This window comes from Notamacropus eugenii, chromosome 2 (assembly GCF_028372415.1).
Source record: "Notamacropus eugenii isolate mMacEug1 chromosome 2, mMacEug1.pri_v2, whole genome shotgun sequence".
In the NCBI taxonomy this organism is placed as follows: domain Eukaryota; kingdom Metazoa; phylum Chordata; class Mammalia; order Diprotodontia; family Macropodidae; genus Notamacropus; species Notamacropus eugenii.
In genome coordinates, this window is record NC_092873.1 from 437,289,408 (window position 1) to 437,314,912 (window position 25,505).

Genomic DNA, 25,505 nt, shown 5'->3' on the forward strand with positions numbered 1-25,505 from the left:
CGGCTCCGGACCCGGGAGGCGGCGGCGGCGGCTGTTCGGCGCCCACCGAGCCGCCTGCGGGCCCCGCACCCCACCCCACCCCCTCGGGCGGGGGGCCAGCCCTGCCTGGCTGGGTCGGGCGGGGTGCTGAGGTGAGTGGGGTTGGAGGAGCCACAGTTGAGCCTCCCCTGCCCTCTCCCCGCCCCGTCCGCGCGCCGCCGCCCTCATGTGGCCGGGGAGGGACCCGGAGGCGCGGAGCCCGCGGGAGGACGGGGCGGGACTGCCGGCCGCTGCGCCCTGGAGCCGCCGCCCCCTTCTCCCGGGACCGGCCTCCTTCTGGGGCTGGGAAGAGGGCCTTTTGTCATCCTGCCGCAAGTGAAAAGTGGACCGATGTTGAACCGCACGTTCCCACGACCCTTCCAGACCCAGCTGGGGAGGGGGGTCTGCTCGTGACGTGGGGGGGTGGCTTCTGTGAGCGCTGATTTTGGGTGTAGCGCAACCGGACGTGTTTTTAAATGGGAAGGCACTTCAGCGATCATTAGTCCGACCCCCTCATTGTACGGCCGATAAACCGAGAACCCCAGAAGTAACGCCTTGCCCTCACGGGACACAGGGAGCTGGCAAAGCTGATTCCACTTGTCTTTCCTTCTGATGGCAAGAGACAGGAATAAGCATTTATGTTCCTCTTACTGTGTGCCAGGGTCTGCGCTAAGCACTCTTTTTTTTTTAAACAAACGTCTCATTTGATCCTCACAGCCACTCGGTGGTTTTTTTCTTTTACAGTTGAGGAAACTGAGGCAAACAGGTTAAGTGACAGTTAGTGCTTGTGTAAGGCTGGATGGAAACTTGGCTTTCTCACCTGGGTCCAGTGGTATTTTACCGTTGTGCTGTCTAGCTGCCTCGTATGTGACATTTCTGTGCCCTCAGAGTGGTTGCACAGGCTCCTCCTCCCCACTTGTAGTGACACCCCGAACAGAAGAGAATCGACAGCACTCAATAACTCAAGGTCCCTTGATTTTGTAATGGTTTCTGCTTTGGTGATTTATGTTCCCATCTGTACAGTGGGAACAGTGATCACCTGCCCTGTACAGATGAGGTGTTGATTAACCTATTTTTTTAAAAAAAAAAAAGATAAGTAGTAATGAAAGAGTTGTCATAAGTATACTTCTGCTAATGAGGTGGCCTAGAATTGTCTTTGATATTGAAAAATGGTGGTTGAGAATAAGCTATCAAAGACTCCCCAATTTTACTTTAATCAATCATATTCTCTTGATCATTTGAAAAGCTTTAGACTGAAGAAAATGGGGCAAATTGTTGGTCTCCCCCATTCTTTCCCCCAAAGAGTATTTGTTTTTAAAAAATGGACTGATTCAAATTTAACCAGTCATCATATTTAATGAATTGTAACTGTGTTGTCAAACCATACGATTTTTTTATTTATGTAATGATGGCCATGAGTAACTGTTATTGAACCTGGAAGGTAATAGACTTTGCCATAAATCAAGTTGGTGGGTTTCCATGTGTTCAGGAGCCTCAGTTAAGCTCTTGGGTTGAATCCAGAGAGAAATTTTAATACAATATGATCTTATTATTTATTGATGCATTGTAACTTTGGTCAATTAATACCCAGTAACAGAGATGCCCTTTCAGAAAAAGAATCATAAAAGGTTAGTTTTGCAAGGGGCTGTAGAAATCATCTAATCAAAATTTTGTATTTCACAGTTGAGAGAACTAAAACTTGAAGAGGTGAAGAGACTCTTCCAAAGTTATACAAGTAGTTAACAGCAGAACCAGAGTCTGAACTAGTTTTTCTAATTTACAGGCGAAACTTCTTTCTACCACATTGCACTGTTTTACTCAAACCATTGCCCCAAGAACCCCTTAGTCAACAATTATTACTTAAATACTTCCTGTGTGCCAAGTACTAGACTAACTGCTGAGGATTTTAAAAAAGGCAAAAATATTTCCTGCCTTCAAGGAACCCACTATCTAATGGCAAACAAAACAAGCAAACAAATGAATATAAAAGGATATACAGGATAACTTGGAGATAATCTCAGAAGGCACTGGCATTAAGGAGAATTCCCAAAGTCTTTTTGAAGATGGGATTTTAGGTAAGACTTGAAGGGAACCAAGAGGTGGAGTCATAGAATCATTTTCTTAGAGCAAAGGTGTCAAAGAGTTGGCCCCAGCATTGCCGAAATCAGATTTACATGTAATTGGGAAATATCTAATAAAATTAACAAAAATACAATAAAATATAGGTAACATCTAAGTTATTATGCAGCAAGTAATAATAATTGAAGTTTCCTTGGCACTCTGAAGTTTGCAAAGCCCCATTACATAATCTCATTTGAGCTTCCTAGTACCTTATTGAAGTAGGTGCTTCAGTTATTCCCAGTTTACAAATGAGGAAAGTGAAGACCAGAGAGGTTAAGTGGCCTGTTTGTGGTTACCCAGCTCATATCAAAGGCAGGATTTGAACCCAGGACTAACTGATTCATAGTCCAGCACTATGAACTGAATTACTTTACCTCTAATATAGCCCATTTTGGTTCCAGCCTATTGCAAAATTTTTTGGTCTTTCATCCAGCATATACTTCCCTCTTGGCTTTACTTCATCTATGTATCTGATAAATGTTTCATCTCTATCTTTTAAAAAATTAATCTGTTGACCGTTGATTAAAAATTTCAAAGAGACTAGTGCTAAGGACCTTTTTTCAAGTTGACAACCAACGCTCCCTACCAACTGGAATCTTACCATTTAATTTACAAGGAATGCCATAAGAGATATTGTATAATATCATACACTAAAATACCAGGTACATTATTACCCTGATCAATTCTGACATGACTTGTTTTTAACTAACTTGTTCTGGTTCTTAATGATACCATTCTTACTACTCAGCCTACCAACTTATTCTTTTTTTAGGGTTTTGCCAGAGATCAACAGCAAGCTCATTAATAATTGAATTGTGTTAAATTTTGGGAATTTACCTTCTAGCCCTTTTTTTACTAGTCAGGGCAGTATTTCTGTTTTCTGGTACCTCTTTTGTCTTTTTCAAAAATCATCAATGGTAGTTTGTCAAATACATCTACAAGTTTTTTCATTATCTTCTAGGCCAGGAAAACTTTAATACATGTAAAACATCTAGATACTCTATCACTTTACCTATGTTGTTCAATCACTTTTTAGTCATATCTGACTCTTTGTGACCCCATTTGGGGTTTTCTTTGCAAAGATATTGGAATGGTTTGCCATTTCTTTCTTCAGCTCGTTTGACAGATTAGGAAGCTGAGGCAAACAGAGCAAAGTGCCTTGCCCAGGGTCTGACAACTACTCTCTGAGTTCAGATTTGAACTCAGTAAGATGAGTGACTCCAGGCCTGATACTATCCACTTGGCTGCCTAGCTGCCCTATCCAGTACAGTGGACTGTAACATCCTCGAGAGCAGAAAACATATCTTACCTAATTTTTATTTTTCTTTAGCAACTACTACAATACTCTATGCACAATATATGTCTATTGTGAGTTTCAGCTCTTTTGAATATTCTCTGCAGTCTTAAGATTATTCTCCCTGGCAGAGAAGATAAGAGCAGAGGTTGAGAAGAGTTGAGTAGTTGTGCTTTCTCTCTATTAAGTCTGTTGATGTTAAAATATCTCCCCCCATGTAAAAGACCTCGGTTTTCCTTCTTGTACTTCTTGCCTTGAACAAAGCTTTTAAAGAAGTTCGTTTTGGCATAGTATTTTTTTCAATCTTTATCTCACTCTGGGCTAAAGTCTTCAGTGTTCTTTCAGAACCATGCTATTCTTTCATAGTCTTCCTTGGCTAGATGCCCCTTCTCCTGTTTCTTTGGTACAAATCTTTTTAAAATCTGAGCTCATCTCAGATCTCTTAACCCAACAGGAGGAACACTTTGCTCTCATTTGTCCGAGATTCCCTGGTTTCCAACACAGAGAAATTGGCCTCTTTCTCCCCTTGACTTGGCAGATCATGCCCCCAAGATGGACATCCAGTCTATCCCCTTTTTCAAAGCAAAAGTTTGAAATTTGGATTTCTGTTGCATGTCTTATGACTGGAAGGAGGTTCTTCCCCTGTCAGGGTTAAATACCAATAAGTCTTTTCTATTCTGCAGGTTTTTAAATTTTAACTGATTATTTTAATAAAAGTTCAAAGCTGTAAAAATAAAATAAAATCTGAGCTCATATTCCCCATATACTCATATCCCTCTCTTGAGGCACTCCTCCCCCCTTTCTTAATTAGGAGAAATCATTCATGATTCTATGGTCAAAAATTTGTTTTGTGAGCTCTTCCCCCTTTCATCTGCTTGAGCTATATCCCTTTTAGAGGCTTAGGCAAAGACATTTTACCTATCATGTTTCTGAACTTTCTAGATTCTGCTTTACTTAGTCTGAGACATTTCTTCTGTCTTTCTGAAAAATGTCTCCCCTTGTTTATTAGAAACTCCATGTTAGTGTCCACTTTTGCCCAAAGTTTTGTTCTATTCATTTTTCCAACCAGATCGGTCTTAGTTCTGAACCTGATTCCTCTGCCCTTTGAAACATGAAAGTGTCGATTTCAAAAGCAAACATTTATCAGAAGCTCAATTTTTAGTTGTAACTTCAGTTTAGTTATCTTTAACTTAGCTATCTGGTTGCAGAAGTTGTACAATGTTACCATATCTTCCTGCCAGTTTTATCTATATTAGGGACTGAGTGCACTTCCTCCAGCTGAACAGTATTTCTAATGAGTTGTACTAATATATAAATGAATTATACTACTCATTGACACAGTCCTTTGTCGCAGTTAGTTGGTAGAACTACTTGTAGTTTGCATGCGTTCCCTAAATTGTATTGTCAGTCAATAAATATTTATTAAGTAATATTCAAATCCTGTACCAAGTGTTCTGGGGGATACAAAAAGCAAGTACAAGGCAGTGCTTGAGTTTACAGTCAGTTCAGGGAGATAGGACACAAATGTGCATATCCTCGGTAACAGTTTGGATTGGAGGACAAGAGAATGTATGAAGAATTCCCAGTTAGGAAACAAATATTGGAAATGTAGTTGAAATGTGAGGATATAAAAACCCATATTAGGATGGTGGCAGTGGAAATGGAAAGAAGAAACAAAAAAATGACAATGAAGTTATGTTATTGAAGTTCAAATAACATGAAATTCTACATTTTCTTACATGAAAGTCCTCAAGAGTTGTCCAAAAATCATTTTGCCTTTTCTTAGTACTGGAATTATCTGTGGAGCCTTGAGGAGATAAACTTTCTAATAGTTATATGGTAGCCTTCTCCCCTGGGAAGATCTCTTATTTGAATTAACAAAAAAAGCCAGAATCACTTACTTTTGAAACTGTTAAAGGATGCTTCAGACCCCTAGACTTCTGGAAATTACCTGGCATTTTTCCTCTTTTACTTGCAGAATCTCAGGACCCCTTTTTCATTGTCTCCATATTGCTTGGGGGGAGGCAGTATGGCTCCCAAAGACATAATGACAAACTCACATGCCAAGTCCATCCTCAATTCAATGAACTCTCTCCGGAAAAGCAATACCCTCTGTGATGTTACGTTGAAAGTGGAGCAAAAGGACTTCCCTGCCCATCGGATTGTGCTAGCTGCTTGTAGTGATTACTTCTGTGCTATGTTCACTAGTGAGGTAAGTAGAAAACTAACTTTTTGCATAGGTCAGAACTCCTACTTAGAGCTTATTAGTCATGTGTATCAAATAGCAAAGGCTTTTTTTAAAGTCTGGTAAATTTTCCATGGTAATTTTTAGGCCATAGTCTGAGGAAAATTAGTTCTCATCTTGTCTGTGAAGGCCTGTGTCTAGGAGGTGAATATAGATGTCTGTTCTAAATATGTGGAACAGCTTGGGGAAACGTACTAAGTCTGGAGTATGAAAAAGTAACAGAGATTAAGAAAAAGTTTACTTGACAACCAATGGGATGCCTGAGGCAGAGGATGGGGAGATGCTATAAGTAAGGAGCCACTCTCATCAGGCCTTCAAACCTAGAACAAGTGCTTTATATGCCAGTTGTTTGTGGAATACTGAACAAGAGAGTTTTTCTGTGTTTCACAGCCTGGAACCAGATAGTAAGGAGATTCAAAGAATCTGTTAACCACAAAGAATCTTGTCTTCTAAACCCAAAAATTACAGTGTCAGTCAGCAAAACCTTTAGACAGGCTGATTGAGTAAAGACATGTCTACTAGCAGTGAGTGTCAGAGCAGACAGTGCCATGACTGGGTTGTATTGTTTACATATCAACTTTCTTGCTTGCCTAAAATCTGACGATTTTATTTAAGACATTGAGTCTGGGGCTAATTTTAATGTGTATATCTGGAACAGGAGAAATACTGAAATCTGAAATGTAGTTCCAACATATTTTATACTGGTCTTTGGTGAATACAGATCCTTAAACCCTAACTTTCTGGCAGATTGTATGTATGAGAACATCAGAATCAGATGCTTCTGTTCCAGTTAGCCTTGAGATAATTGTGACGTGTACCCAACAGCTGCTAAACATTGAATTAGAACTGCTGACTGCTAATCATATAGTGTACATCCTCTTCTTTGGCAGCTTGAAGAACATAAGCCTATTTCTTATTCTTTCTTTCCTTCTGCAGGCATCTCATTAAAAATTATGAATGTATAGTTGTCCTATAAAAGAATTCTCCCTCCACTCCTTCACAAAAGTATTTTTATAGTATATTTTTATATGTAAGAAGTGAAATAAAGATAAGGAAGGGGAGGAATTTTAAGGGTATCTAGAGTAAGAGAGAGAGATAGCAAACAGTATCACATTTTTGCAAACTGTCAAGGATCCACATAGGCAATATGATGTCATTGAAATCTCATTGAACTAATTAGAACCTGGATTTTCATTTTAGCTCTACAACTTATTAAGTCTAAGAATCCTTTAAAGACCAGTTTCCTCACCTGTAAATGTGGGTAAATAAGATCATGAAACCATAGATTTGAAGCTAGATGAGACATCAGAAATCATCCAGTTCCCTCATTTTACATATGAGGAAACTTGAGTCCCAGAGACAAAATGTTGCCTACTTCAGAGGGCTATTTGGCTTAAATGAAATCATATATATGATAGTATTTTGAAAAGCTATAAAATATTATACAAATATGTTTTTATCACATAATAATGGTTATATTCATGCCCTAGCAAAGAACCTATAGTAACTCTCTCATCTATGTAAACACAGCTTCCTTGTTGTTTGAAAAATGCTATACAACAGATATACTTTAAAGTCTGCTGTTTGGTGATGATTGTATTTAGTAACTATGGTTTTTTTGTTGTGATTGAATCATATGATAATCATTTTATTATACAGAAGCATGTTTTAAATTCTTCTAAAGCATCAAATACTCAATAAAACTTGACTTTTTAAAAAATATGTTGTGATTGGAGTTTGTATAAATTGTTTCTTTTAAAAAGAAAGAAGTGACATTCCATCCCTTCTTTGATCATCTTCTTTCCCCTAATACAGCTTTAAAAAAAATTTTGTGGTCTTTTGCTTTCCTTACCATTATTAGCTTATTTATTACTTTAGCACTCCTGACCTTATAGGATCATGCCACATGCTCTTAACTGCACTTGTTTCCATTATCTACATAGGTAGACAGACCGATATATATATAATATATATCTATAGCTAAAGATAGATTATATATAGAGAAATAGAGGTCTCTGTATAACAGATAGAAAGATATGTGTATGCATATATATATACACATATAATATTTTTTTTAATGATTTTTCATTGTGTCTTCTGGATTTCATCCTTGAGAATTTCCTATCATGCATGTGTTAACTAAAATTTTAGTCTATAGGATCCCATCTTTCCTTCTTCCAAAGCTTTTGAAACCTATTCTCCCCAAATCAAGGTCCATGTCAGCATTCATCTGACATGCTTCTTGGAGTGGTCACTTTCTCCTGAGCTTCCCAGCATTTCTTCTCTAACAGCCAGCTTCTCTTTGTTTTGTTGTTGTTGAGTCGTTTCAGTTGTGTCCGACTCTTTGTGACCCCATTTGGGTTTTTTTGGCAAAGATACTAGGGTGGTTTCCCATTTCCTTTCCTATTTTATTTTACAGATGAGGAACTAAGGTTAAGTGATTTGCCTAGGGTGGTACAGCTAGCGTCTGTACCACTACTCAGGAAAGAGAGTCTTCCTGACTCCAGGTCTAGTGCTCGCTCTATCCACTGCACCACCTAGTTGCTTCTTCTTTATCAGTAAGACTAACGGAATTATTCTTTGTAATAGAATTTCTTCATGTCAGTTCCTCTTGTTTTTTTGATGGATGAAATATTTATTAATAAGGCAAGGCAAGAAATTATTAGTTTTACTTTTGGCAGAGAGATAACTCCAGCAAGCTGACTGAGTAATCAAAGTCTCATCCCTTGTGTATCACTGTTTGTGATCCACTTCCCAAACTCTTCATCTGTTCTTTCTTTCTCTTTCTGTGGTTGGCAGTATACCCTGACAAGTTTTACTTTTGATTCTGCCTCTGTTGAATTTTAACCTATATGTTCTCTATGCTACATTTCTCCCTTGGGTTCTTAGGTTTTCTCATGGTAATTTATCTGTTTATTATAAAATTCCCCTTTACATATCCTCTTTTTTTTTTTTTTAAATAAAAGCTTCAGAAGAGACCTGTGAGGTTAAATTTGTGTCCCTTTGTTAGAATTTTTAGCTGATCTTGCCTCTTAACTATACTATGGAATTCTGTGTAGGAACAGCTAAGACCACGTGTTTTTTAATACTGGCTCCTTTCTTAGGATTTTTTTCTCCTGTGAACGCAATACAGGATGTTTCTGCTCCTAATCTTTTTACATTGTAGCAACTTTCTGTGATATCTAGCTTGGCGGATGGATTAACATGAGCAATTTCCTCCCTTCCCGTTCCTTTTCAGGTTACAGCCATTTTGATTAGATTTATAAGGTTCCATTCAAATGTATTACTAGCCCTTGTTAGGTTTCTACCATCTTTGGCCAGAAGCCATCACCCCTACCTCTCAAATTATCACACTGTCAGATACTATCTTCATAACCAGCTATTAAAATGTTCAGATCTTTAAAAAAAAGTTAAATTAAGAAAATGTTCAAATATGCCTCTCTTCTGATGCACCTGCCTTCAGCGGGCAGTAGTGATACATCCACCACCTGTGTCCCAGAGGCTTCTGTTTCCTGCCTGACACTTCATGATCTTTAGCCATGTTTTCTTGTGTTCCCCCCCACCCCCGACCAAAGAATGCATTCTGTAACATCCAACAAGTGGTCATCTTCATCTTTTGTTAACAATTCAAGTCAACAGATATCTTATTAGGTGCCTGAGAGTAGTATTCTAAGATGTAGCAGAATGTTAGGTGTTTGCCAGATGTCACAAATAAGTTGGCCCCAGGGTGCAGTAGAAGGAAATTGTTCTGAATCAAATTTTGGACATTGTGCAGTGCTTTCAGTAATCCTAAACTGCTAAGTGTTGCAGATGCCCATCTCTTAATACCATTGTTCTCTGGACGGTAAGTCTTGGAATACTATGTACGTTGCAGTAGTATCATTAAAGTCTTGTCAAAATAGAAGCCTACAACGTACGGGGGGATGCAGGGAGGGAGAGGCAACAGTATCCAGCTGCATTTCTTGTCTCTTCCAGGTTGTGGATTTGACTAAGGAGGCTTTGTATTGCTTTTCTTTTAATGTATTGTCATCTGTGACTAGGATAAGTGATGCAGTATGCCTCTCTGGTACATTGTATCTATTGGCTTCTGTTTTCACAAAATTTAGATATAGGGTTGCAATTTTGATAAACCTTCACGCTTCATCAAATGAGATTCTACCTGTATCTCCTGGAATTTCAACCATTGTTTACTATTCTTTGAATCTGCAGCTCTCAGAAAAGGGGAAGCCATATGTTGATATTCAAGGTTTGACTGCCTCTACTATGGAAATCCTGTTGGACTTTGTGTATACAGAGACGGTGCATGTGACAGTAGAGAATGTGCAGGAACTGCTTCCTGCAGCCTGTCTGCTTCAGCTGAAAGGTATACCAGTCACATATAGTTTCTACTTTTCATGATTCAGGTATCGCTGAAGATTTTTTGAAATGATTGATATGGGCAGTCTGTGACAAAGAATGTTTGCAACATTTTTTGTTCCCAGTTTAGGGAGACATATCTGATAGTGAATATCAGTTGCTGTATGCTATAATGTCCCAACAGAAGTGTCGAATTCCCTTCAGAAGGGAGCTTTTATATCCCTGGGGACCATGATTTTCAAACTGTAATGAAGTTGAATACAGTACTCTCCTCCATGCCAGTTTTTCCTTTGGCTCTGGTTATGCTTCGTTTCAGTAATTAGAGGTTTCTATATAGTCCACACAAAGCAAACTGCATTAGTATGACATTTTCACTTTTGTACATGTTTGTGGATTTAATTTTATGTCCTGAACCTGCTGATTTTAGAATTGTGAGAGGTTGTAGCTACCCTCTCTGCACCAAAAATAGGCCTCATTTGTTTGGTAGAATCGAATGCTGAATGGAATTAAGATTACTAAATAACTTATTTAGAAGTTGTCTACCTTTTCACTGTAATTTTTATGGCATTTTCCCCAAACTCCTTAAATATTAAATTAAAAATTAAAAAAAAATTTTTTAATGAGGTATAGAGAAGTAAAATAATCTGGATGAAGATTGAATGAACATTTATAAGGCAGAATCACATATAGAATTTCCTATCTTCAGTTTTCAATCTGTACCTTAACCATGAGTTTGGACTTTCAGCATATAACAATAAAGTTGGGTCCAAAGAATAGAGACTCAGCCCCTCCAAGATTCTTGAAGTCTCTCTCATTGTTGGTGTTTGCCATAGGTGTTAAGCAAGCCTGCTGTGAGTTCCTCGAAAGCCAGCTGGACCCATCCAACTGCCTAGGCATCAGGGATTTTGCTGAGACACACAACTGCGTTGACCTGATGCAGGCAGCCGAAGTCTTTAGTCAGAAGCATTTTCCTGAAGTGGTACAGCATGAAGAGTTCATCCTTTTGAGCCAAGGAGAGGTGGAAAAGCTAATCAAATGTGATGAAATTCAGGTATGAAGGTAACTTGGTGATTTCACCTCACACAGCACCTTCTATAACAGTCTTGGCCACAAAATGTTACCAGCTGTTGCTAGTAATGCCCTCTACCTTTAAGGGAATCTCTAAGCTAATCAAATGTGATGAAATTCAGGTATGAAGGTGACTTGGCGATTTCACCTCACACAGCACCTTCTATAACAGTCTTGGCCACAAAATGTTACCAGCTGTTGCTAGTAACGCCCTCTACCTTTAAGGGAATCTCTATATCTCTCAATATAGATATCTCAGATAGATAGATATTCTCAGATATTCTGAATATAGATATTCTCAGATAGAATCTCAACTGTCTCTCAACATTGGGATAAACTAACGCTGGAAGAAGAGAGTACCTCTGTATAGAGGCTTTTCTTGCTTTACATAAAAAGATCATCCTGTAAAGCTTTATGCAAAGCAGTTTTTATGTTATGTGCATATGCTCAAAGCTCTGTTGGGAAGGGAGGAGGGAAAGAGTAAGACAGTTGCATGCCTGTGCAGGGAGGAGGCTGGCACACAGTTCAAGAACATGTGGAGCTGGGGACAGAGAAGTGAGAGCAGGGGCCAGGGCCAGCTACATGGAGGTCTGGCTGTAACTGAAAAAGAACATACAGAAGCCAGACACCTAGAGACCAGACGTAAACACAGAAGAGGACAGATGATATGAGAGGGCCAAGGCCAGACATGAAGACAAGTGGGCAGAGCAGGGCAAAGGTCTTCTCTGTCAGAGCAGGAGGTCTCAAGCCAAGCCCAGCCCCAGATCTGGTGGCGGCAGATCTCTCCATGTGTCCATTCTTCTACTTTTACTTGAGGTTTGTTTTTTTGGTGGGGTAGTAGGAGGCCACAGAGTGCCAAGCCAAGGGGTAGGAGTAGAGAGAAAGCAAGCATACTTAGTTGGGTTTTTTTGGGAATGTGGATTTCTTTCAGAATTTTTTAAGTAAAGTTGAATTTATATTATACAAATTTATATAAAGCTAGAACTGACTGTCGATGATATTACATTGCTACCACAGGAAATCTCCAGTTAAGTAATAACAGAGCAAGAAATGGAGTAATAAAGCCAATCCCAGTCCTAAATCCCAATGCTAATAATTTAGCAGAATCTACTTTTCTTGAGTAGGGTAGTTATCTCCTCTGACAGTAATAAAAGATTAATTTGAAATCAGCTAGTGGCACCTATTGCACGTATGTTTGTCACTTTGTACAATCGATATGTTAACTGAAAATTGGATTTTATTAAATCACATCATTCTAAGCAAACAAGGACAGCCTCCAGAGAGTGTATAATTGAAAACGCTACAACTTAAGCCATGCTAGATGGAGCTACCTTAAACCAAGAGATACTACTTAGAATCTAGAGTGTGGCTCTTTTTATTACAGGGATTTCTGCCATGTCTACTTTAATAGTGATAAAATTTTAAGAGTTCAAGATATCCTTCTCAATAATTTGAGTTTTTGAGGAAAAATTTAATAGGAAAGCCTCTGGTAATAGAATGAATGAAGAAAAGTACTACTCCGAGCCCTGCTATTACAAAGTTAAAAGACTGGTGGAAGGAATAAAACATTCAGACCTAAGTCTCCCTTCCCTAACTAGGGATGGTGAATTGCTTCTATTCTCCCTATCTTTCAAGTGGCCTGATTTTGACTCCCTGTGCTCTGTTTCACACTCTTTGGGCTATTATGTATGCTAGGAACTGTGCCTCTTATGCAAAGAGGAATTGTGAATAAAAGGTTAAATTAAGGTCCCGTTTTTGAGTTAAAGATAACAAATGCCTTTAAGTTTCTGGAGGCTAAGAAAGAGGGAGGAAGAGGAAGAAATGTAAAATGAAAACATATCTTACTGTCTATTGGTTATAATGTTCCTAGGAAATATTCTTATCAATCTGGCAATTTATCCATAACACCATTCCCTGGGGCAGGGCCACTTATGAAAAGGGGTTTGGAGGAAGAGAAAAATGATGTTTCTTTAACAAAGTTTCATCTACCCCATGAGTAACTAAAGAAGATTAACTGAATTGAATAGTAGTGACCCATATTCTCTATGGTACATTTGTAGGTAGATTCTGAAGAGCCAGTCTTTGAGGCTGTCATCAACTGGGTGAAGCATGCCAAAAAAGAGAGGGAGGAATCCTTGCCTGATCTCCTACAGTATGTCCGGATGCCCCTGCTGACCCCCAGGTACATCACGGATGTGATAGATGCTGAGGTAGGTCCTAGGAGATGCCTAGACTCTACCGCTTCCTTTGGTTTTGCTGTGGCTCAGCCACGTGCACTGAATAAGATTTCCATTCTCTGTATGTAGGACATAAGAGTTTTCCCCAAGAGACCTCCTTAGCCAGGAAGCTGGGGTTAAAGGGTGCTAAAAAGACACATATTCTTGAATACCGTAACTGAACTAGGAGAATGTATTTAATTTTGCTGATCTGTGTAGCCAAAAGTATCGTCTAGGGAGGCTTTTAGTTACTCCTGTCAAGTGAACCAATACACATCATTGCATTTTATTTTGTTATTTTGAGCTTGTCATTTAGATTCATAGAATTAAAACTGGCAGGGCCGTTCAGAGTCATCTCTTCTGTCCCTTTGAGAGTGCGGTGACTTGTTCAGGATCCAACAGACTGCCCGTGTGGTGGGAGCAGGCCTTGAAGTCTTCCTCCTTTCCACGGTGGCATGCTGCCCACTCAGGCTCTTGGCGCTATACATTTCAAATGTTTAACCATTTCATACAGCTAATCATGGGCAACTAGCCATGCTCCCATCTCACCTGCATTCCAGGGATCCCATTTTAGATTGACTGGGAAAACAGAACTGACCAGAAAGGAACGGGAATAATTTCTTATTTTTGAGACTGGGGGGAAGTCGAGGTCACTGTTTGGGTAGCAGGGGTGGGGAAACTGCCCCTGTATAAACTAACTGAAAGTGTCTTTAAGATGTTCTATTTTACTATTCTGATCTGGTGCATTTTAATCATCAATTTGATGATTACAAAACAAATAAGCCAAGACAGTTTATGAGCCCATTTATTAGCCCCCAGGTATCAGTGTTCTTTGTTGTTCAATCGTTTGAGTTGTGTCTGACTCTTCATGACCCTATTTGGGGTTTTCTTGGCAGAGATACTGGCATAGTTTCTCCAACTCTTTTTAGAGATGAGGAAACTGAGGCAAGCAGTTAAGTGATTTACCTAGGGTCATATAGCTAGTGAGTGACTGAGGATGGATTTGAACTCAGGTCTTCCTGACTCTAGGGACTCTATCCACTTTGCCACATAGCCCAGTTATTAATTCCTCTCCTCTCTTCCCACAAAGACCCAACTTTAACTATTTTTTAAAATCTGTTTGGCAAGGAGAAGAAATAGAGGCTAAAGAACTTACAAATTTTAGTACCATAGCTCATATTATCTTTATCCTGCATGTCATCCTTCACATTCCCATGTACACATCCTTTCCAGGTACCTCTTCTTTGCCTTTACTCTTAACTGTTCATTTTTCTGTCCTATTCATCCTTGAGTGGTCAGGCAAGTGAGAGAGATAGGTGTGCCTGTAAGCTTCTCAGACAACATGTCCATCCTTCATGCTTGGAGGTCACCACAGCCTCATGGCATTCTCCTAACAGATCCTTGAAAACTCTTAATCATAGATCATTTTCAGATCTTCTTCCTATTGTTTTAATGGATCTTAACAGCCCTAGAGCTCCCACCAGTCTCATGGTTATGTATATTCCAAAGTCCATTCTCATTTAATGTAGTTGGCACATCCCTAAAAAATGTACTGCTTATGGTTCATTTAAACATTGGCTATGTTCCAGCCTTTTATAAGATGCAGCTTGCAGTGCAGGGACCTGGTTGATGAAGCAAAGAAGTTCCACCTGAGGCCTGAATTACGAAGTCAAATGCAGGGACCCAGAACAAGAGCTCGACTTGGTAAGGATGACGTGTGGCAAATGGATGGGTGGAAAGAGGGGAACAGAAATGACTGACTATCCCAGGCAAAATCGGGAGGTCTGAAATAGGTGGAGTTTGTCTTTCTGACCTTCAAATTCCCTCCTCTGTCATCTTTGGTTTCTCCTGGCCATCATTTAACCCCTGCTAGACCAATTGATGATGGAAAATACTCATTGCTATGCTCAAAAATATAACCCAGAGCAAATTAAAGAAGTCCTTTAAAGTATTCATTTCAGTAGTATAGTCTGCCCCTCCTTGGATAAATGAATACTGAGCACCATCTCCCAAACCTGTGTTCAAGGGCTCTGAGAAATAACCTGGCCTTTTAGGGACTAATGCTAAGAAAATGCTGAGATTCCTGGGATCATAGGAGAGCTAGAGCCAGAAGGGACCTCAGAGGCCAGCTAATTGAAAACTCCCCTCCCCTCCATTTTATAGAGGAAGAAACTAAGACCTATGCCCCACAGGAGGTAACCTTAGAGGCAAGATTTGAACCCAGGTCCTCTAGGCCCAGTTAGCAGTTCCTTTCTTATTTTGCAGGACAGAAGATGACCCAAAAAGAGTCAGCAACTCTGTTAACAATTCAGACATGATTGACTTAATTCAGCAAGAATTTATTAATAAGCTCCTGCTTTATGCATGGCATTGTCTTGGACTTGTCGTAGAATAGTAGGATGTAGAGGTGTAAAGGATCTTAGCTAAGGTTAGCAAAGAAAAGACCTTACTAATCTCAAGCCAACATATGTTTTATTAAGTACTTGCTGTATGCACAACACACTGCTATACACTGGATATTCAAAACCAAAGTCCCTGCCATCATGGAGCTTGCTTCTACTGGGGAATTTCAGGTAGAGGTGACACAGGGGGATAGGAGCCATTTAGTTCCACAGGAACAATTATAGTATGAGTTGATTATGCTGTATTAATAAAATTATCACCAGATTCCATTGATCAGGAGGATATTATGTGGGTTATGCCTGCACTCTTTGGTATTGCCCACAGCACCTACAGTACATTACTAGGCATATAGTAGGCATTGAATAAATATTTGTTGGATGAAACTGAAATTTAACTGGTTAACTACATAATCTAAGGTAGTTCTTCTATAAACGTAGTGCCTGCAGTCTTCTGAGCAGGCAACAGAGAGTGAGGAGTTTTTTGTTTCCTGGTAAACCCAGGAGACTTTTTCAATTCAGTGTTTCAATCTCAGTATTATTAGTTGATGGCTAATATTTAAAGTTAATGATAAGTGTTTTGATATTCTTCATAGCACCTCCTTTGCCAGTGGCCTTTTCAAAATAGATTGTTTCTCAGGCATGTTGTCTTAATATACATCCTAGAACTGTACATTTTGTACTAGTATTACCTTTATGCTTGGGAAGAATTACAATCACAGCATGAAATGCAACTTTTTCATGGGTGTGTTCTGTCTGGAAAGGGTGGCCATGCTTATAACACAGGGCATTTTAGATAATGCCAAGCTTCCTATCGTCATAGGTCTGTATCCTGATTTAAATTCAGGAATAGAGTTCCCCTTTTATGTTCTCTGGTAGTTTTTCATGACAAAAAGATTCTATGAACATATACCTGGAGAATGTGTTCTTTTCTACAAGCCTGTGCCTTTGTGGAATGCAGGTTTCTCCTTAGTTACATTTCTTGATTTAGATGGAGTCATTTTCAAGGCATTTGTAATATTCTGTGGGATAAACCAGGTAATCAGCATCTGCAGCAAACCCTTCTTGTTGTCTGATTGACAGATTTAGGGTATGTTTCTCAATAGCCAGATGACTAATTTTTTTCTCTTCAGAAATTGTAGTATGGAGACCCTTACGGAGGTGACTAAGGATTAATTCATTCCTTTCCAACTTTCTCTACCTATAGAAGTGGCTGAAACATATACCAGTGGAATGGTGGCTCTGAATAGAAGTTCAGTTGAAAATTAGAATTAGAATAAAGCCTTAGTTTTTGTCAGCTAAATAAAAACAAAAAAGTATGTTGTGTAGGGTGGTTGGTTTTTTATTTAGTTGTCACCTTCCCTCAGGTAGAAAATATTTGTTTACCTTATATTCAAGAAATAATAGCATTCCTTTGGGAAAAGAGTAAGCATCAAAAATAGTTATTCTGTGTCTATGAGATAAATACAGGATAAATATAAGTATATTATGAAAGTGTGGGTAAGTCTACCAGTTGTCATTGTTATACTCCATTCTTATGATACGCTGTTTGATCCTGTTCTTATGAGTTTTTAGCATCACTTCTCTCATCATAAGTATGAAATCTGTCCCATCAAGGAACAGTGAGAAAAGCAGCTGACTTTTGAAATGAACTTTTTCTCCACCTTTAGTTTTACACTTTATCCAGACTCTCTCATGGTAAGGCCATTTATAGCTAGGAGATCACTAGACTCATAACCTCACTTTCCTCTGAATCTACCACTAGTGGAGACCATTTGGGACAATGTCAGACTGTCAGGAGCTGTTTTACTTCTCTGGGTTTTGTAGATTGATCTAGCCAATCTATCCAGTCCTTCAAAAAGCTGGTCATCTCTACTTAGAGGGATATTTTAAAGGAAGAGAGGGTAAAAGTTTCTTCTGACTTCAGTTCCTGGGAAGTCTTGAGGAAAAGTTGTTGCATAACTGTAGCAGAGACTACAATCCTCAAATCAGAAGACAGCTTTAATGTTTGCAAAATGTGAAAAGACTCATTGGTTGGTTGTGCATAATTTTGTTCATTCACATCAATTGCTGTCAGTAGCATCATCACATACAAGGACAATGGCATTTAGATGGAAGTATCACCCTTTCCTTTCTATGTCACTTTCACAGAGAGAAAGTGGTATGAATGGAAATAGCACAGTGCTTAAAGGAAAGAGACAAAGCTACTCTTGGTCTTGCACTTCCAACTGGAGAGAATCTGTGGGAATATGCTCACATATTTAATGTAATCTGAAAGGTCCCTTTGGTTAAAACTCATTGTCTTTGCAAAGAAAGGTCTGACCATTGCCTCTGACCAGAGAAAGGGACTTCTTTATTTGGCCTTTGGGAAAGAAGTTACTCTTAGAGGGTGAGGCTAAGCTCTAGAGTCTGTGCTAATTTCCTGGCAGATTCAAGGCAAATCCAGGTTACTGTTGCAAACAATAATAGTCTAATATATGACAGCCTTTTAGAAATTGAATGAAAATCAGCTGCCCTGAGGTGCTCTAGGAGAACAGAGGCAAAGGTATTAGTTGAAACAGGGATTTTAAATTATTATTCTTTGAAAATGGTAAAGAAGCTTTCTTTTTCTAGCGAGCAGCACTCTTAGAACTTTGGCAGGTTTGATCAGCTGGTAAGGCATTTAGTCATTCAGGTGGCCGAATCAGGGAAGCATTGTCATAGAGAGAAAGAAGAAACTGCAAAAATCTCTTTACTAGTTCCTAAGCTGTTCTGTTCTAGGGAGATGGGATTAAAGTGAGAGAATCTTCTCCTATCCTTAAACCCATATCTCCAGATTTTAATTTTACACAATGAGAGACAAGAATACCCTCCTTCACCTCCTCACAGTTCTTATAAGTTCCAACTCATTGACTCCAGTCCTTTCATGTTGTTACAAATGAGTAGAATAATGTAGTGGTTTGTTCATATGTGAATTTTTTTTTTTTTGTATTTTGGATTTTTATCCTGTCTTGAATACCCTTTGAATATCAGAAATGCAAGTTGTTCCAATCAGGGGCTTTGTGAAAAAGTGATATTCTCTCTAAGTAGGCATTCCTACTACATACTGTTTACTTTGAATCATTCTTCTCAGACACCAAAGAAAGTAGATGCCTCTTAAATGTTTCTGTCTGAACTTCCTCAGAAGGGACCCTAACCCCAACTAGAAATGGAAAAGTAACCCATCCTTTTCTTATTTTGTCCTTAGGGGCCAATGAGGTACTTCTGGTGATTGGGGGATTTGGCAGCCAACAGTCCCCCATCGATGTGGTGGAGAAATATGATCCCAAGACTCAGGAATGGAGCTTTTTGCCAGTAAGAAGTAGTAAAAACATACCTGAACAGAAAATTTACTTTTGCATCTCCCACTTTGAGTGGTGATAAATTGCATTCTTACCCTAGAGTTGCCTATAAGGACAATCTCAGCTTTTGTTGAGGTTCTAAATCATAACTTTACCATAAAGGTCTGAGTGCTTCTGAAAGCATTGGCTCTTGGCACAGCCTCATTGTAATGCTGGAGTCTCTGCAAAAAAGGCTCTGAACTATTGTACTGGTTATCATACCCACCTTCCTTTTTATCATTCATGAAATAGACTATCAAGAGCTGGGAGGAACTTCATAGGATCCCCTAAATGGGGTCATATGATGGTTGTGATTTGAACAGTAATGTGGCCAAAGTGCTTTTCAAAATCCAACCAAGAAAATTGGTGTCATGTTCCCCCAGCTCCCATGAGGCTAAGATAAACAGGAAGAAGAGACTGAATGGTAACAAGACATTAAATGAGGGACCCCATAAGATATGTAGAAATGATAAGTCTTCCAAAAAGATATTAATGGAGGCATGGAAATCATGTGTGGAGGGAAGCTCATGAAAGAAGGTAGTGATTACTTCCACCAGAAGCTGGGAGAAAGTATATGATAGTAAAGGGTAGCATTCAAGATTTTTCTTTCATAAACATATGGTAGATGTCTTTGAACCCAGTCCCTAGTATTTGGTATTTGTTCTCTCCACATATTATAGAGCATTACTCGGAAAAGACGTTATGTGGCCACAGTATCACTACATGACAGAATCTATGTAATTGGTGGCTATGATGGCCGCTCCCGCCTCAGCTCAGTGGAGTGCCTGGACTACACAGCTGATGAGGATGGAGTCTGGTATTCTGTGGCCCCCATGAATGTCCGACGAGGCCTGGCAGGTGCTACCACTCTGGGAGGTAGGCATGTTTTAGAGTAATAAACACATTCATCCATGACTGAGTACTTGGAGCTTGCAACATTCCTATTGTTAGGCATTGGAGTAAATTTGAGGGAACTGGAAGAAACTGACAAGACCAAAATTGCATCTCCCTACTGTAGCCCCTTGCATGATGGGTAGGCACTGTGTAATCAAGTCCCCATGTTCTAGCTACAAAACCAGGATTACAAACTATTTTAATCTTTTCCTTGCCTTGAATTGCCATAGGGCATTCTTTTCTACCCTACTGTCAAGGGGTCAACTAAAATCCCTTATTCTTCAGAGCTTTATGGCCTCAAAAAAAAAAAAAGGTTTAACATAGAGCTTCTTAGTTTATTTTCAGTGTTTGTAGCAGAAAAAAGCGGTAGAAATCTTTCTTGTTTCCATTATTTGTGATTTGAGGAAGGCAGTAGAGATAGTATTGGGCCTTGGAGTCAAGAAGATCCAAGTTCCAGTATGGTCTCAGACACTGTCCATGTGACCCTGGTCACTTTGTCTCTCTTAACCTTAGTTTCTTTTTCTGTAAAATGCAGATAAAAACAGCACCTACCTACTTACTGACCTACCGGGGTTGTTTTGAGCTCGGTTCAAAGGAAATATTTATAAAGGGCTTTTCAGTCCTTAAAGTACAATATAAATGCTGACCACTACTCATGCTCTTGTTATTGTTTGCGTATTGTGAGCAGATATGATCTATGTCTCCGGTGGCTTTGATGGGAGCAGGCGACACACCAGCATGGAGAGATATGACCCAAACATTGACCAGTGGAGCATGTTGGGAGACATGCAGACAGCGCGGGAAGGTGCCGGACTTGTGGTGGCCAATGGGGTGATCTACTGCCTTGGTACTTAGCCTGGGCCCTGGAGGTGGGGGGAGTTCTGTTTCAGACCACTGCTGTTTTGCATAATATGAATTCTTTTTCACCAAAATACAGGTTGGTCCACAGACATCTTCCATTTGGTGTGCTGCTTTCAATAAATAATTACTTCCTAATAACTAAGATCTAATTTAGTTTCTAAGAATATGGTGCAGTCAGTATTTTATTCAAGATGCATGAAACTATGATAGGAGAACTGAGAACAAATGGGGAAATAGAAACATTTATCATGAGAGTTGCCAAAATGGTGCTATTTTGTGTTCCAGGAGGATATGATGGACTGAATATCTTAAATTCAGTTGAGAAGTACGATCCCCACACAGGACACTGGACTAATGTTACACCAATGGCTACTAAACGCTCAGGTGAGGAAAGTCAGACTTGAATTGGAGAGAGAGCAATGCTGATGGGCTAATTTTAAGTTACTGTCCAGTCAGTACTGGTAAGGGCCTCATAAGACTAAGAATCTTGAACCGTAAGTTGTATCCACTGGTTCTAACACCTGCTTTTTTGTAAAGCATATACAAAATCATTTCTTTGCCTCTGTTTTCCCCATATAAGTAGCATTTGTCATGGAGTGGACTTCGTCTCCAATTATCTTATAGGATGTTGTAGGCAATAGCTTTGTTGTTTTACTTTCACTGAGGGAACACTTTTTAAAAGTAGGGTAGATGGGAACAAAGGAAAAGAGAAAGTGTTGTAAATGGTGTTTTAATTACATATCATTTTTCCTAATTCATGAAAACTGCTCAGTCAACCAGCAAAAACTTTTTAAGTGCTTATTATATGCCAGACGTGTTAAGAGCTGGGGATAAAAAGCAAAAGCAAATGCTGTCTTTGCCCTTCATAGTGTCTCTTATTCTCCTCACCTTGAGGTTTTCCTTTTTCTATTGAGAAGGAAGTTGAGTGGAATCAGGTGTGGACTAGAAATTGGGGGGAAAGATGAGAAAAAAAACCATTCTGTTTCTAATTCTCTCCTGCCTAAAGGGAGGACTTCATGTGGTAGTGGATACTGTAGGACTATTCTGTATCCTCGTCCCTCATTGTCCCAAGGTGAATTAGCCATGAGGAATGAAGAGCAGGGGTCTTCAGGTTCTTTTTCTGTCATGTAGTTAGAACAGAATCCTAAATTCAGTAATGCATATTTGGTATTTCCTGTTTTTCCACAGGTGCAGGAGTGGCGCTGCTCAATGACCATATTTATGTTGTGGGAGGGTTTGATGGTACTGCACACCTCTCTTCTGTGGAAGCCTATAATATCCGAACTGATTCCTGGACTACAGTTACCAGTATGACCACCCCACGATGCTATGTTGGGGCCACAGTGCTTCGGGGGAGGCTCTATGCTATTGCAGGGTGAGGATTGAGAAACCAAGCAGGACTCATCAGATGCCTAGGGCAAGACTCTATGGGACCCGGTCTTGTCTTTTGAAAGGGGGTGGGTTTAGGAGTGGGACATATATTTTGTATTGAATACTGGTTGGTCAGGGGAAGGAGCAGAGCTTTTAATGCTCTCTTTTGCTTTTCCCCCCCAGCTATGATGGGAACTCCCTACTGAGTAGCATTGAGTGCTATGACCCCATCATCGACAGCTGGGAAGTGGTGACATCTATGGGGACCCAGCGGTGTGATGCAGGCGTGTGTGTCCTCCGTGAAAAGTGACCAAGGGTGGAGCACCAGCCAAAGCCGTTGACCAGTTCAAGGGGCAGGTTGGGGGAGAGCCAAGGATCTCTTGCAGAAATTTCTTTCTCACTGTGTGGACGGGGCGATTACAGGCACCGGTGCAGTGATGGCTATACTTATTTGAACTCCCCTGTGTTGGCACCAGCTCCTGGGAATGGGTAGTTAACAGAAATGCACGGGAAAGCACTTTGAATGACATGTGAGAGATCACTCTCTTCTCACTCCATCCAGGGAGCCTTTTCCTGGTATTCTCCAGTCTACCTTGTGCTTAAGCAAATGTTTGTGTTGTGCCTGATGTCTCCCAGAAAGCTGAGGTAGGCATGGTTTCCTTGGTATTTGATGTGCCCTGCCTAGTTCGTAGGGTGCCAACTTGATTTAACAGTGGTTAAGTCCAAGCCTTTTTTCTAAGAAAAAAGCCTAAGTTAGTGTGCACTGGTAACTGGGGACAGCAGAATTCTTAAGTTTCATTCCATAGGACACTAACAGCCTCAGAGAAATGAGGTTTCCTATCAAAACCTACAGGCCAGAGGCCTGGGAGATCATTGGACACCCCAGGGACAGGGATGCTTCTGAAATGAGTGAGGGTAATTGAAAGGAATCCAATCTAATATAGATTGGACTTAGAACACTAGTTATGTCTTGGAAGAATAAGATGGTGTACCCATTCAGAGATCCTTCTCCCCCGTTGTGTGTAACGTAGAGCTTTGTTTCTCTTGGTGCCGGAGACTAACATCTGGAGGAAACAAAACAAAGCAAACCAATGAATGTCATCAACGTGGAAGTGGAATGTGCTAGGGGAAGATCAGTGATTTTTGCAATCAGTTCATACACTATTTGTCCGTATCAGGTCCCATCTCACCATGGCAAGGTTTGCCTGGAATGGATAGAGCTTTGTTTTCAGCAGGGCTCTTCCCTCAGAGTGGTTTTTGCTGCTGCTCAGTTTTATCATTTTTTTCTTCCTCCACTATTCCCAACCTCTCCCTGAAATTAATGTTCCCATGATTATGTGCTGCATAGTCAAGGATAAGAAGAAATGTTCTGTTAGATTTTCCGCACCTTTGGTGGCCTTCTGAGCCATTTTACTTACTGGGTCCCACTGAGAACTGAAATGAAATGTTTGCTATTGGGGATGGGGAAAGAACAGTCATCTGAATAAGGATGCACGTGTCATTTGATCTGAAAATCTACTTGGGCCCCTTTCCCTGAATCTTGTGTTTGACTCTCCTCAGAGTTCATTTCATTTGTATTTTTTTATGAAAATATTAAAAATCACATGTCTTGAGTGCAGTTTGTGGCTGATCCTCACTGTACTCTAAAGGCCTTTATAGGAAAGGGGGAGAGGATCAGCTTTAGGTGCCTTCTCTAGAACTTGATTTTCACCTTAATCTCTTAAACCCTTGTGTACTTGCTGCAGAGCATTAGGTCCTGCTACAGATAGGAAAACAGTTGCTCTTCTTTTATAGGGACCAAAACTACCTTCTACCATTTTTTACTAACCCAAGTCACACCACTCAATCTGAATTTGCCCTACTGCAGTATACTCAATGAGAAGGGAAGGACAAGGAAGACAAAGGAAAGAGAAACATAATGCCTGCTTGGTTATTTTAGGGGTATACAGTTAGAGAAGAATGTATGCCACATTGTTGTGAATGGAAAGCAAACTTCAACTTGGTCACTATTTCCCCAAAGAATACTGTAGCAGGGTTTCAGAGGAGCTGGACTGAAAACCTTAAAACTTGCAAATGACTGATCAGATCACTCAAACTTAACTCTGTTCCTTCTGCTATAAAATGGAAGTAATAACTGCCCTGCCTACATCACAGGGTTGCTGTGAGGATGGAATGGGCTGTAATGCATGTAGGAAACACTATACAAGGGTAAGGTGGTATTTTCTGATTCCTTTTCCTAAATGAGATTTTCCTTATCAGGTCCTAACTCTTCAGCATTCTGGTCACTTCTAAATCATATGCCTCCCCAGTACTACCAAGGCCTTTTCTACAAGGGCTGGACCTTGACAGGAAGAAATTTGAGGCTATTGAATTAGAAAGCCATCATTGGGGAAAGCTACCAACCTTTTGATAGTCTTAAGCAACTGGGGTCTACTAATTCAGTGTTTAAAAGTTTCCAGAATTAAGTAGGTGGCAACTTGGCATACTGGATATATGGAAGTGAGGCAGCCTCAGAATAAGGAAATCAGAGCCCTGCCTGATAACATTAGCTGTGGGACCTTGGGCAAATCACAACCTCTCAGTGACGTCCAAGAACATCGAAGACTGCGCTAAACTTACATCACAAGTTTAAAATCCCTCCCAACTTCATGGATGGAACAGAGCTGGAGAAGATGAATGGCTTAAAGGACAGAGATAACAATCGTCCGCAACTTCCACAGGTTCTGCCTGTCTAGTAACTTTCTAAATCTATGACCTTAGGCTCAAAAGTGTTCATGGATGTTAGTAAATCTGTGGTTATAGATGAGAGGGAGAGAGGCGGGGTAAAAACATACAACTGCCTCTCCAGACCTCATTTTCTTCACCGCGCCCTAGATCCAATGCAGTAAAAAAAAACGGGCATCTTTGCTAGTGCCTCTAGTTCGACTGCCAGGAAAAGTGGACGGTCTGCACTTTCTAGGAAAGTCGCGTCTTCTTAAGGCAGCTTGCCAGAGAGGCGTACGGAGTCGGGCGGGGTCTCCACGTAGTGAAGGGCTACTGCCTCCCCCCCCGCAAAGCTAATAGCAACTATGTATATAGTCCTTTCCGGGCTGAGCGTGTGACGTCAGGCAGCAAGATTAAGCAAGCCTTCATCTAGCCTAACCCCGCTCGGGATCGAGGAGGTTGGGCGCTGCCGTCCCTGTGAATTGGCAATGGCGGGAGGAGGGAGTTGGACGCTGGTTCCCAGGAGTTCAATGTCCGCGTCACAAAGCCACTCCGATACGGCTGACCACTCAGGATGGGCAGTGGAGGAAGATAGCGCCT

General features: G+C 40.2%; 1 protein-coding gene across 3 annotated transcripts; it reads left to right on the plus strand.

Moving 5' to 3' along the window:
* KLHL12 (kelch like family member 12) lies at positions 1-23,820 on the plus strand. 3 transcript variants are annotated; one of them, XM_072648174.1, is made up of 12 exons: positions 1-131; positions 5,412-5,645; positions 9,888-10,041; positions 10,868-11,085; positions 13,163-13,312; positions 14,908-15,022; positions 18,944-19,050; positions 19,757-19,952; positions 20,659-20,817; positions 21,117-21,215; positions 22,020-22,206; positions 22,386-23,820. In XM_072648174.1, exons 2-12 carry the CDS (start codon positions 5,463-5,465, stop codon positions 22,510-22,512), a joined length of 1,695 nt encoding a protein of 564 aa, XP_072504275.1. In that variant the 5' UTR covers positions 1-131; positions 5,412-5,462; the 3' UTR covers positions 22,513-23,820. The 3 variants fall into 3 exon arrangements, with proteins under 3 accessions (XP_072504275.1, XP_072504274.1, XP_072504273.1); XM_072648173.1 differs by lacking the exon at positions 1-131 and adding an exon at positions 534-985; XM_072648172.1 differs by lacking the exon at positions 1-131 and adding an exon at positions 2,004-2,093.
* The last annotated feature ends 1,685 nt before the right edge of the window (positions 23,821-25,505 follow it).